This window comes from Orbicella faveolata, unplaced genomic scaffold (genome assembly GCF_042242905.1).
Source record: "Orbicella faveolata isolate gen_17 unplaced genomic scaffold, um_ofav_v1 contig_48, whole genome shotgun sequence".
Classification (NCBI taxonomy): Eukaryota; Metazoa; Cnidaria; class Anthozoa; order Scleractinia; family Merulinidae; genus Orbicella; species Orbicella faveolata.
In genome coordinates this window covers 14,940,707-14,953,871 of record NW_028301578.1, presented here as the reverse complement: position 1 = coordinate 14,953,871, position 13,165 = coordinate 14,940,707, and the positions used below count along the sequence as shown (strand labels likewise).

Here is a 13,165-nt window from a genome sequence, read left to right as displayed (position 1 = left end):
CGATTCCATCGATGGCTGTAAACTAGCCAAGCTTAGTGCTTGTATAGTTAAGTGCATGACCACTATAAATAAGATTTGCATTTACATTATATTATCGATTGATATCGGCAATCGATAACAATCGATGACTTACAGAAAAATTTCGTTACTGATTGCTATCGAACTTAAAAAAAAAAACCACAATAGCCACCTGGACTATTCAAAGATGGCTCTGTTATTGGGTAAAATAATACCTGGAACAACACGAAACGTTCATCTTCAGCATGCTCCTAGATTGTATTTTCCTTTTGGCCTAATTGAAATCACTAGAACACTGACTTTGCTAAATGGTTTGAACCAAGGAGTATCAGTAGTTCGTATAGTGTGATCGTCCGGGCGAGGGTAGTTCTGAAAAGAACTGTTGTTGGTGACTGACGTTTCGACAACCTGAGCGGAAGTCATCTTCAGAGTCAAGTGAATAGTGTTCGTCAGTCGATGATGTTATAAGTCTGGTCCGTAAAACGCCAGGCTTCCTACATTGGTGAGACTGGCAGAAACCTTAACACGAGACTGACTGAACACCAACGAGCCACGAGAAATGGTGATGCCAACAATCAAATTACCGTACATCATTAACTGACAAACCACAACATTGACTGGGACTCTTCTCAGTGCTTAACCTACAGTAAAAACTATTTTCAACGACTGACTCTGGAAAGCTGGTACACTAACCTAGAACAAACGCCTCTTAACAGATGTCAACAACTACCGGCGCCTTACAAACGACTTATCCATGACGGAAACGAAACCGACAAACGGACTTCCAACAGACCGACTTCATTTGATTAACAATAGACGGACCAAAAAACTGACCAATCTGACTAACAATAGATGGATCGAAACCGACCAATGGCTGATGAAAAACTTTACACGAGTCTTTCAGCCAATACCATCATGGTTAAACTGATCAATCACGTTTAACGGACCAGACTTATAACATCATCGACTGACAAACACTATTCAATGTCGAGGAAAAGGTTGTTGTTATTCATCGTGGTAGATGCAATAATAACGTGTATTATCTATGCAGGAGAGGATCAAAGAACACGACAGGGATATACGACTCGCCCGTACCCAGACCTCCGCCGTTTCTGAACACGCCCACGAGACCGGCCACTATCCCATCTGGAATGCGGTCAGGTTTATTGATCGAAGTCCTCACTGGTACACACGTAGGGTCAAGGAAGCTATTCACATAAAACGTCACCCTAATAACATCAACAGGAATGGTGGAATTGAAATTCCTGAAGCATGGATGCCCACGATCAAAATACACAACAACAGGAGAACGGTACAACAGCGGACCACTGAGGGAACAGCTACTCGCCAGAACAATGGAACAATAGGAGGATCGAAATGCACCAATCACAGCCGACCTTTGGGATATAAATGATACCGTGCAATCAGTCGACCTTATCGCCTGAAGAAGACTAGCAGTAAGGAGTCGAAACGTCGCGATCTACATCTCAAGTGACTACATCGTGAGACAAACGATAATACACTTTATTATTAACCACTATTCACTTGACTATGAAGATGACTTCCGCTCAGGTTATCAAAACGTCAGTCACCAACAACAGTTCTTTCCAGAACTACCCTCACCCGGACGATCACACTATACGAAAAACTGACTTTGTTGTTTATTTTGCTTCATCTTTATGCCGACGCTACAATGAGACTGGGGGGTTTTACGCCGCTACTCTGTCTGAGCTTGTTCCGGTGCCGTAAACTAGCAAAGAAAGATGCAAAGCGAAATGGGCGTAAATGCACTCGATCTTTGAGCTCGTTAAACTAAGGTTTACACAAATATTAATTAGGCAGCATTTTAACATATAGGCGGGCTTCATAAATCTGGCCACAGATTGCAAACAAAACAAGAAGGTTAAAAGAAAATCGGTTTAATGCTCGCCTTAACCTACAAACATAGTTAGAGCTAAGGCCGAAAAAATGGCGCCAATGTTGGCAGATAGTTTCAAGACTGCACTGGTTGGCGATGCGACACTGGTTGGCGATCCGTCATTTGGACTCGAAGTTGGATTCGACGGGCCATTACACAGGTCACCTTGACAACAATCTGTCGAGCAGTTGGAGGCCAGGCCGATGCTTTCAAACGTCTTGCACCCTAAGATAAACACAGGTTGTCATCATCGTTATCATCATCATCATCATCATCGCCATCATAATCATCATCATCATTATCATCGTCATCATCATCATCATCAAAACGTGTCAGACTTAGCAAATCGAGAAAAACACCCTTCCAGACTTCAATTTTAATCCGATCGATCATACCTTAGAAAATAATTGGCTCGCATTTTTGGGGGGCCAACATTCCATTTATCGTATTTTTTTTTATTCCAAATGTCCACCATGACTAATTTACACGTAATTTAACCAACGTAAAAGAGCAGTGAATCGCCGGCTGATATGCTTGCTATAAAATTTCTTTTTGATCGTGCAATGAAAGGGAAAAAAAACGCCAAAAGGACCAAAAGTCGTGAATTTAAAAGTAAGGGAAAATTAACTAAGAAGAAAACAAAACGCTGACCGAAAAAGTTCAATATTTCACCAGAATGGCAACTCTATTTTCTGGTCCCAAACAGACCATATTCGTATACTCGGTTTTAGACTGGAACTAGCTTGCAATGGAGGCTCATGCGGGGAAATATCACTGAAAAGAGATTAATGTCATTTGCAATTAAAAAGACTCCCCGCATTAGCCTCGGTTACAATCTAGTTCCAGTCCATTATCGAGAATACGAACATAGCGTATTCAAATTTGATGACCTACATTCCACTTCAGTTCTCGATCGTAATTGGTTCACCGCGCTCCTATTTATCACATTAATCGGTAGGTGATCACGTGGGTGTCAAATTACAGGTATCCAAATTCAACGTTTTGTAACTGGATACCTCTTATTGGATACCCAAATGATTCGCACGTAAATTACGCGCGCTTTAATGGCTTCCTTCTTAATGTTCTCTGCAGTTTTTAAAACTTACAGAAATTTGTAATTGATGCAATTTATTAGTAATTGGACCTCGTGTCGTACAATTCAGGGAGTAATCGTGCTCGTAATTTCAAATAGCCATCGCGCTGTGCGCTCGTCCGATTTTGAGATAACTCGTTTGATTATTCCCTTTTTTTAGCATGGTCCATCCCCTACTTATTTATCATTGTTCAAAGGGAAATGCGGGCGCTATTTACACAGACTGAAGGTAGTTTACAAAAACTTGTTAGTAGGTGTACTTACAGTTGAATTCGAACTGTGGGTTACACGCAAGGCTGCTGGTACAGTTCTTTGTCACCACGGATTGGAAGATCAAAAATGTCGAATTGTAGGCCATTGTCATGCAGCTGTCTGATATCCCACTGCACGTTCTCTTCGTCACATTTTCACTGTCGCATGTTGTCACGCCAGAAAATCCAAGTGCATTTGTACACTCGTAGCATTCCAGTGACAGAGCTGCCGGTAGGTAAGATTAAACAATTAAGATAATTTGTTGTGAAAAAGATTCTCTTATGGGTAGCTTACTACTGGGTAGATTACTTTCTTAAATGCACATTTTTAATTATTAAGATTAGTACAGCTCATTTTGGCGAATTATACAGCACCTAGAGCAGGCATGGATAGGCGCTATATAAATATTTATTTATTTATTATTTATTTATTATGGATAGGTGGTATTGGGGAAATGTATCTAAAGAATGCAAGCGCGAGGCGAGGTCAAAACAGCTGTCCACGGTTGCAGGTTAGCTTTGAGTTTGGCCTCTGTTATGTCGTTGTCGTTCTACGTAGTATCATCCTTGCTTAACAGATGTTATTTTATTTCTTTTGTTGGCTGGTCAGATATTTTACAGATCCTGAGTATACCAACAGAATTTTGTTTGCGGTCTCTTGTCACATTTACACTATATTCTTATTTTGTATAAATCTACTGGCGTTCTATCACGAATGTTGCTCTCTGATTGGCTGCGCTACTCACTATCTATTCTGTGATATATAGTGAGTAGCATAGCAGTGTGCGGTTTTCAACAAAATGATGACCACTTCTTTGCATTTTCGAAGTGTCTGTGAAGAGGAGTTAGGTAAAGTCTCGAACGACTACGAGATTTTTTACTAAAACAATTAGATTATTCTATAAGATTTTTCTAGATTTCTATGCGTGACAGTTGACGAGGGCGCAGCCCGAGTCAACTATCACGCAATAGAAATCTCGAGTTCCTAATCCGATTGTTTATTAGTCGGCTCTTGTTTGTATTTTGCTTCATTAGCATACGACTCCACACATAGAAGGCATCATTATGTTAGATATATATTGAATCCAAACGGTTAAAGAACTTGTGAAACTAAAAACTTGTTAAACGTTTTAGCTCTTTGGGTGTAATACTTTGAAGGAGATACTGACTTTTCAAAATTGCAAAATTTATTTTATTCTTTGTCAAATTATGAATTTTAAACCTCCGTGACCCAAAATTCCTTGTTATACCGTTTCAGTATTCAGAACTTATATTTTTGTAGTTCGGCCCCCTATGCTAATGAGGCAAATATTGTAAACAAAGATTCTCTACACTTGGACCATAGTGGTCTGCTCCGCAGCCGTTATTAGGGTCGTCACGCAACCCTTAGTAGGGGAGAAGCGTTGCGTGACGACCCTAATAACGGCTGCGGAGGAGACTAGGACAATAGTTAATAGAGGACTGAATGGTTTTGAAACCCGACGAAGTTCTTTGTAGTATGTTTTTGTTCGCTCTTGGCCTTGACCGTGCACAACTTCGTACTGAGGGACTAACCAATAGAAACGTTTTGGTTACGTAATACATGCATAGTGTATGAGGGCAAACAAAAGATTGTGCACAGTCGTGGACCTTCGATCATAAATCTTGACATCTTTGTTTCCTCGTTTAATGTTTGCCGGGCTTCATAACCGGTCACCTCTATTAACTATGCTTGGACAAAGGCGACTTCAGTCGCACTTTAATATGAATTTCGATTTACGCCACAAAGCTCAAAATTATTCCGGACAAACCAAGTCAGTTATGACGGCAGAATTTTTTTTTTCCTGTTTCAGCTTGTTAGGCGCCTGGTTTCAATTATTTGTACATCTCTATCAACAATTATTATCAATTGCGGACGTGCCATGTTTTTAAACAAGAACGTTCGTTTATAAACAAGAACGACATTATCTGATTGATTTGATTTGATTTGATTTGATTTGCGTGCCTGGGAAATAGTTTGCATAAATTTGCGTCGCGTGCAAGGATTCCAAACTTCTCACACGCAATCTCCACTCCCCGGGGGAGGGGTACTCCCGATATTTCATGCGCACGAGGAAAACAGTAGTTTCCACTGAACAACATATACCTTTTTCGGGAAACAGGACAACCCATACCCTATTTCCGACCAAAATGTTTGAGTTCTATACCATATCTCTGACCGAAACGATTCGAAAACCTTATTCTTTCCAATAGGGCCGTATAAAGCTAACACGATTTTGCACGGCAGTCACCACCCTCCCCCCCCCCCCCCCCCACCCCCACTTCTCCTCCCAGCTCACGGCTCAGGCGTTTTAAGTCCTGTAATTGTTTTCAAGTGAAAACCTGCGTCTTTGTTTTCTAGGCACCGGAAAGTAACACTGCAATCCTAATAACACGCATAGTACTAAAGCTGATCGACTCGAATTCTCGTCATATGCCCATATTCTGTTGGCAGAAATGAACGTAAACTCGCTAACCATGTTAATTTGTTTGCACCGCCGTTTACGCGTGGTTGAATACTCATCTTAGGCCCAGTTCAGACGCCGAACTTTTCATGAGCCGAACCAAATATATTGAATTAAGTACATGAAAAGTTCGGCGTCTGAATCAGTTAAGAACGGCTATTTGAATTTGGAACGGTCCAGCCGTTCTTCCCACCTACTAGCTCAGCCGGGAATTTCGGCTTTGGAACGGCTTTGATTCAGACGTCGAACTTTTCATGAGCCGAACCTAATGCATAACTTATTATAACGTATTTTACAAGCAGTTTTTACTTTGCCTGACAATCGCTGACATTTCGATGTGTTTTGGTTTAAACTAAATAAAGTTCGGCGAATTAAGTTCGACGTCTGAATCAACAGGTGTACTTTTGATAATTTGGGTCGGTCCAAATTCGAATTAAGTTCGGCTCATGAAAAGTTCGGCGTCTGAACTGGGCCTTAGCCTGCGAACAGGCTCCCTTGAGGACGGAAAAAAAAATTCGGCGATCGCGAGACAGAAGAATTCGGAGAGCGAAACGATCGGGGCGGCACAGGCTATACTGATCGACCGAAAATGCTCCACATTTTACAATGAAAGAACAAAGCCTTAATATAAATAGATATTTGTCGAAGTCTGAAGTGATACGGAGTTTAACTTACCGGTTGTTAACGTACACAGAGTGAGCAGAGCCACAAGAAGCGAGCGTGAAATTTCCATGACTAAGCAACTCGACGAACTGGGCTGGGACACTAAAAATATTTGAACTGGTTGTGGTTTACTATTTATAGCTCACTGGTGTCATGGTGAAGTGTCGCTGAAGCGCTAGCGGTAATGGCCTGATGGGTGTAAGTAAATCGGGGTCTCATTTTATACTTTTTTTCTTCCTTTTTTTTACATATTTTTTAGTCCTTTTTTTTTATCCCGGAAAAAGTCTCGATACAGGCTGGAATAGGATTGCGCTACACTTCATGGCGCAACGATTCGATTTAGCGTCCGGGGCGCTCATTTACTTTTTGTACCTCAAGGGAGGGCGGTTATTCGAGACAGGGCGCTCATTTCTTTTTTGAGAAACAACCGAATGTTCAAAAACAAAATTTTAATACGGTATTCATCAACAAAAGACAACAATGGAACAATAGGAGGATCGAAATGCACCAATCACAGCCGACCTTTGTGATATAAATGATACCGTGCAATCAGTCGACCTTATCGCCTGAAGAAGACTAGCAGTAAGGAGTCGAAACGTCGCGATCTACATCTCAAGTGACTACATCGTGAGACAAACGATAATACACTTTATTATTAACCACTATTCACTTGACTATGAAGATGACTTCCGCTCAGGTTGTCAAAACGTCAGTCACCAACAACAGTTCTTTCCAGAACTACCCTCACCCGGACGATCACACTATACGAAAAACTGACTTTGTTGTTTATTTTGCTTCATCTTTATGCCGACGCTACAATGAGACTGGGGGGTTTTACGCCGCTACTCTGTCTGAGCTTGTTCCGGTGCCGTAAACTAGCAAAGAAAGATGCAAAGCGAAATGGGCGCAAATGCACTCGATCTTTGAGCTCGTTAAACTAAGGATTACACAAATATTAATTAGGCAGCATTTTAACATATAGGCGGGCTTCATAAATCTGGCCACAGATTGCAAACAAAACAAGAAGGTTAAAAGAAAATCGGTTTAATGCTCGCCTTAACCTACAAACATAGTTAGAGCTAAGGCCGAAAAAATGGCGCCAATGTTGGCAGCTAGTTCCAAGACTGCACTGGTTGGCGATCCGACACTGGTTGGTGATCCGACACTGGTTGGTGATCCGACACTGGTTGGTGATCCGACACTGGTTGGTGATCCGACACTGGTTGGCGATGCGACACTGGTTTGCGATCCGACACTGGTTGGTGATCCGACACTGGTTGGCGATGCGACACTGGTTGGCGATCCGTCATTTGGACTCGAAGTTGGATTCGACGGGCCATTACACAGGTCACCTTGACAACAATCTGTCGAGCAGTTGGAGGCCAGGCCGATGCTTTCAAACGTCTTGCACACTAAGATAAACACAGGTTGTCATCATCGTTATCATCATCATCATCATCATCAAAACGTGTCAGACTTAGCAAATCGAGAAAAACACCCTTCCAGACTTCAATTTTAATCCGATCGATCATACCTTAGAAAATAATTGGCTCGCATTTTTGGGGGGCCAACATTCCATTTATCGTATTTTTTTTTTATTCCAAATGTCCACCATGACTAATTTACACGTAATTTAACCAACGTAAAAGAGCAGTGAATCGCCGGCTGATATGCTTGCTATAAAATTACTTTTTGATCGTGCAATGAAACGGAAAAAAAACGCCAAAAGGACCAAAAGTCGTGAATTTAAAAGTAAGGGAAAATTAACTAAGAAGAAACAAAACGCTGACCGAAAAAGTTCAATATTTCACCAGAATGGCAACTCTATTTTCTGGTCCCAAACAGGTCATATTCGTATACTCGGTTTTAGACTGGAACTAGCTTGCAATGGAGGCTCATGCGGGGAAATATCACTGAAAAGAGATTAATGTCATTTGCAATTAAAATGACTCCCCGCATTAGCCTCGGTTGCAATCTAGTTCCAGTCCATTACCGAGAATACGAACATAGCGTATTCAAATTTGATGACCTACATTCCACTTCAGTTCTCGATCGTAATTGGTTCACCGCGCTCCTATTTATCACATTAATCGGTATGTGATCACGTGGGTGTCCAATTACAGGTATCCAAATTCAACGTTTTGTTATTGGATACCTCTTATTGGATACCCAAATGATCCGCACCTATATTACGCGTGCTTTAATGGCTTCCTTCTTAATGTTCTCTGCAGTTTTTAAAACTTACAGAAATTTGTAATTGATGCAATTTATTAGTAATTGGACCTCGTGTCGTACAATTCAGGGAGTAATCGTGCTCGTAATTTCAAATTGCCATCGCGCTGTGCGCTCGTCCGATTTTGACATAACTCGTTTGATTATTCCCTTTTTTTTTTAGCTTGGTCCGTCCCCTACTTATTTACGCTATTTACACAGACTGAAAGTAGTTTACAAAAACTTGTTAGTAGGTGTACTTACAGTTGAATTCGAACTGTGGGTTACACGCAAGGCTGCTGGTACAGTTCTTTGTCTCAACTGATTGGAAGATCAAAAATGTCGAATTGTGGGTCATTGTCATGCAGCTGTCCGATATCCCACTGCACGTTCTCTTCGTCACATTTTCACTGTCGCATGTTGTCACGCCAGAAAATCCAAGTGCATTTGTACACTCGTAGCATTCCAGTGACAGAACTGCCCGTAGATAAGATTAAACAATTAAGATAATTTGTTGTGAAAAAGATTCTCTTATGGGTAGCTTATGTGACATATGGATAGGTGGTATTGGGGAAATGTATCTAAAGAATGCAAGCGCGAGGCAAGGTCAAAACAGCTGTCCACGGTTGCAGGTTAGCTTTGAGTTTGGCCTCTGTTATGTCGTTGTCGTTCTACGTAGTATCATCCTTGCTTAACAGATGTTATTTTATTTCTTTTGTTGGCTGGTCAGATATTTTACAGATCCTGAGTATACCAACAGAATTTTGTTTGCGGTCTCTTGACACATTTACACTATATTCTTATCTTGTATGAATCTACTGGCGTTCTATCACGAATGTTGTTCTCTGATTGGCTGCGCTACTCACTATCTATTCTGTGATATATAGTGAGTAGCGCATTTTCGAAGTGTCTGTGAAGAGGAGTTAGGTAAAGTCTCGAACGACTACGAGATTTTTTACTAAAACAATTAGATTATTCTATAAGATTATTCTAGATTTCTATGCGTGACAGTTGACGAGGGCGCAGCCCGAGTCAACTATCACGCGATAGAAATCTCGAGTTCATAATCCAATTGTTTATTAGTCGGCTCTTGTTTGTATTTTGCTTCATTAGCATACGACTCCACACATAGAAGGCATCATTATGTTAGATATATATTGAATCCAAACAATTAGAGAACTTGTGAACCTAAACACTTGTTAAACGTTTAATTTTAGCTCTTTGGGTGTAATACTTTGAAGGAGATACCGACTTTTCAAAATTGCAAAATTTATTTTATTCTTTGTCAAATTATGAATTTTAAACCTCCGTGACCCAAAATTCCTTGTTATACCGTTTCAGTATTCAGAACTTATATTTTTGTAGTTCGGCCCCCTATGCTATGAGGCAAATATTGTAAACAAAGATTCCCTACGCTTGGACCATAGTAGTCTCCTCCGCAGCCGTTATTAGGGTCGTCACGCAACCCTCAGTAGGGGAGAAGCGTTGCGTGACGACCCTAATAACGGCTGCGGAGGAGACTAGAACCATAGTTAATAGAGGAGAATGGTTTTGAAACTCGACGAAGTTCTTTGTAGTATGTTTTTGTTCGCTCTTTTGGCCTTGACCGTGCACAACTTCGTACTGAGGGACTAACCAATAGAAACGTTTTGGTTACGTAATACATGCATAGTGTATAAGGGCAAACAAAAGATTGTGCACGGTCGTGGACCTTCGATCATAAATCTTGACATCTTTGTTTCCTCGTTTAATGTTTGCCGGGCTTCATAACCGGTCACCTCTATTAACTATGCTTGGACAAAGGCGACTTCAGTCGCACTTTAATATGAATTTCGATTTTACGCCACAAAGCTCAAAATTATTCCGGACAAACCAAGTCAGTTATGACGGCAGAATTTTTTTTTTTCCTGTTTCAGCTTGTTAGGCGCCTGGTTTCAATTATTTGTACATCTCTATCAACAATTATTATCAATTGCGGACGTGCCATGTTTCTAAACAAGAACGTTCGTTTATAAACAAGAACGACATTATCTGATTGATTTGATTTGATTTGATTTGATTTGCGTGCCTGGGAAATAGTTTGCATAAATTTGCGTCGCGTGCAAGGATTCCAAACTTCTCACACGCAATCTCCACTCCCCGGGGGAGGGGTACTCCCGATACTTCATGCGCACGAGGAAAACAGTAGTTTCCACTGAACAACATATACCTTTTTCGGGAAACAGGACAACCCATACCCTATTTCCGACCAAAATGTTTGAGTTCTATACCATATCTCTGACCGAAACGATTCGAAAACCTTATTCTTTCCAATAGGGCCGTATAAAGCTAACACGATTTTGCACGGCAGTCACCACCCTCCCCCCCCCCCCCCCCCCACCCCCACTTCTCCTCCCAGCTCACGGCTCAGGCGTTTTAAGTCCTGTAATTGTTTTCAAGTGAAAACCTGCGTCTTTGTTTTCTAGGCACCGGAAAGTAACACTGCAATCCTAATAACACGCATAGTACTAAAGCTGATCGACTCGAATTCTCGTCATATGCCCATATTCTGTTGGCAGAAATGAACGTAAACTCGCTAACCATGTTAATTTGTTTGCACCGCCGTTTACACGTGGTTGAATACTCATCTTAGCCTGCGAACAGGAGAGCGAAACGATCGGGGCGGCACAGGCTATTTAATTTTTCTTTATGATAAGTGAAACTTCCATCATAACTCAGTTAAATAGTGCCAGCTTGAGATCCTACCACGTCACTGACCATGCGATGTTAACTTCCATTCCCACTGCTTACGCTCTTTGTCTTCTCCCTTCCCCTTTGAAGAAGTACGACTTCTTTTAATACCACACTATATTTACAATACTAATCTTACTTACAACATTGCAATTACTTACGAAAGCAACATTGCTCAGAGTACAACTAGCAGCACAAAATGCCGTATTTGGGTGCTATTTAAAAAAAATCAAATTAAGCAGCGTTGAAGCAGGCTTGATCGATAATTTCTTCTCCTATTTCATCCCCAGAATTTAATACATAGGGCCTTGTAGAATGTAAACGAGGTTTGTGGCAAAAAAAGGTATTCTTTTGATGGAGAACAATACTCTATGGTATGCGTAAAAACCTTTCCTAGCGTGTAAATTATAAAAGCAGTGAGTTTTAGTCTGTACAAAGAAAGGAATATGGGTGAGCTTTTCAAACGTATTGCCGCGAGAGTGACGAACTGGAAGCCTCCAGCACTAGCGGCCCAGCACCATGAAGCTCTTCGAAAACAGAGAGTTTGTATGCTCGTGTCCAAGAGGTACAACTAATAGCTTGAATAACGCGTTTCATTTATAGCGAAACGTTTTTGTAAGATCCACTGATGTGTATAAACAAGACTTTATTCCGACGCTGGAAATCAACTTAACGTGAAATATATAAATGACTAGTGTAACTATCTTTAAGTCTACGATGAAATTGGGTTTAAAAACGTCAACCGGGTCAGCAGTTTTTTGTCGAAGCTAGGGAATACAAAATAATGCATATATCTTCACGGCGTATAACATTTTCTAATTATCATAGAATAGTAATAGGACTGTGTGAAGTTTAATTCGGTCTGCAATTACACGAATTATTAACGACTGATTTGATTAATCAAGAGTATAATTACGGACAGAATTCAGACGCAAAACCCTTTTTAGAACTTTCAAAGTTTCTAATAACTACAAATTCTAACCGTATACAATGCCCTCAATTAAAAGTCTAAACGAGGCATAGGTTTTATTTTGAATTGTCTCCGCGCAAAACGCTCTCCAAATTTTCCATTTCCACTTCTTCGACGACGACAAGACCTGGCGTGGGGTGATGGGAGCTCCCTGCGCTTCCGGTTATGCCTACGAGGTGTGAACCTAAGATGTGAGGAGGGCTGGCATCCACTTTAACTTTGCGTTTCCACTTCCGGATCAGGACAACGAGGATTACAATCAGAAGGATGCAGAGAGCGAAGAAACCACCCATGGAAATTCCCATAATAATCATTGGTTTCTTGTACCAGCTTTTCGCGGGTGCAGAAACTGGAGGCCCATCAGTTTTCTCTCTGGTAGACACGCCTGTGGAGCTATTTTCGACTGGTGAGGAATTAAAAGATAGCGTTAATAAACCATTTATTGTTTCTCGTGCTCTAGTCTTTCCAAAAATTGATTCAAATGTTTTTTTTTGTTTTTTTTTTTTTTGCGATAACGCCCTCAACGGCAAAGCGATGCGTGGAATTTCCTTTTTAAAGGGAGGAAAAATAGAGCGCGGGGAAAAAAGAACGAATGTTTACTTTGTTAGGCTGGTCTTCGATTTGATGTGATTTGCAACCAAATTATCCTTGGGCAAGAAACTATCACATAGCAAACACAAAAACCGCCATGTTGATCGCTAAAATATGTGACAGGCTCCAAAAGGGGCTTAAATCAATAAGGCTAGGTTATTCTTTGATTTGGATGTCATTAGGATGTCCCAGTGCGTAGCTTTCCATCCAGTGTGGTCTATCATGTGACCGTTTGTA

General features: G+C 40.9%; 3 protein-coding genes across 3 annotated transcripts in view; all 3 read right to left on the bottom strand.

The window, feature by feature from the left end:
• Nucleotides 1-1,521: 1,521 nt before the first annotated feature.
• Nucleotides 1,522-6,638, bottom strand: LOC110044803 (uncharacterized). The gene is made up of 3 exons (XM_089281180.1): nt 6,439-6,638; nt 3,294-3,506; nt 1,522-2,161 (listed from the first exon to the last, which is right to left on the bottom strand). Exons 1-3 carry the CDS (start codon nt 6,494-6,496, stop codon nt 1,950-1,952), a joined length of 483 nt encoding a protein of 160 aa, XP_089137306.1. The 5' UTR covers nt 6,497-6,638; the 3' UTR covers nt 1,522-1,949.
• An 844-nt stretch (nt 6,639-7,482) lies between these two features.
• Nucleotides 7,483-13,165, bottom strand: part of LOC149096667 (uncharacterized) — a 71,108-nt gene continuing 65,425 nt past the window's right edge. Inside the window, exons 2-3 of the mRNA XM_089280936.1 lie at nt 8,902-9,114; nt 7,483-7,838 (exon numbers count right to left, since the gene is read on the bottom strand). Of these exons, the coding sequence (XP_089137062.1) occupies nt 7,483-7,838; nt 8,902-9,114 (569 nt within the window). The remainder of the gene's footprint in view (nt 7,839-8,901; nt 9,115-13,165) is intronic.
• Nucleotides 11,978-13,165, bottom strand: part of LOC110044849 (uncharacterized) — a 54,915-nt gene continuing 53,727 nt past the window's right edge. The window contains exon 43 of the mRNA XM_089281182.1: nt 11,978-12,740. Coding sequence (XP_089137308.1) covers nt 12,394-12,740 — 347 coding nt within the window. The 3' untranslated portion in view covers nt 11,978-12,393. The remainder of the gene's footprint in view (nt 12,741-13,165) is intronic.

Coding starts and splice junctions, on each gene's coding strand:
- LOC110044803 (XM_089281180.1), bottom strand. CDS start 6,496: ATGGAAATTTCACGCTCGCTTCTTGTGGCTCTGCTCACTCTGTGTACG. Junction 3,507..6,438: donor TCTGTGTACGTTAACAACCG/GTAAGTTAAACT, acceptor ACCTACCGGCAG/CTCTGTCACTGGAATGCTAC. Junction 2,162..3,293: donor CCCACAGTTCGAATTCAACT/GTAAGTACACCT, acceptor TGTTTATCTTAG/GGTGCAAGACGTTTGAAAGC.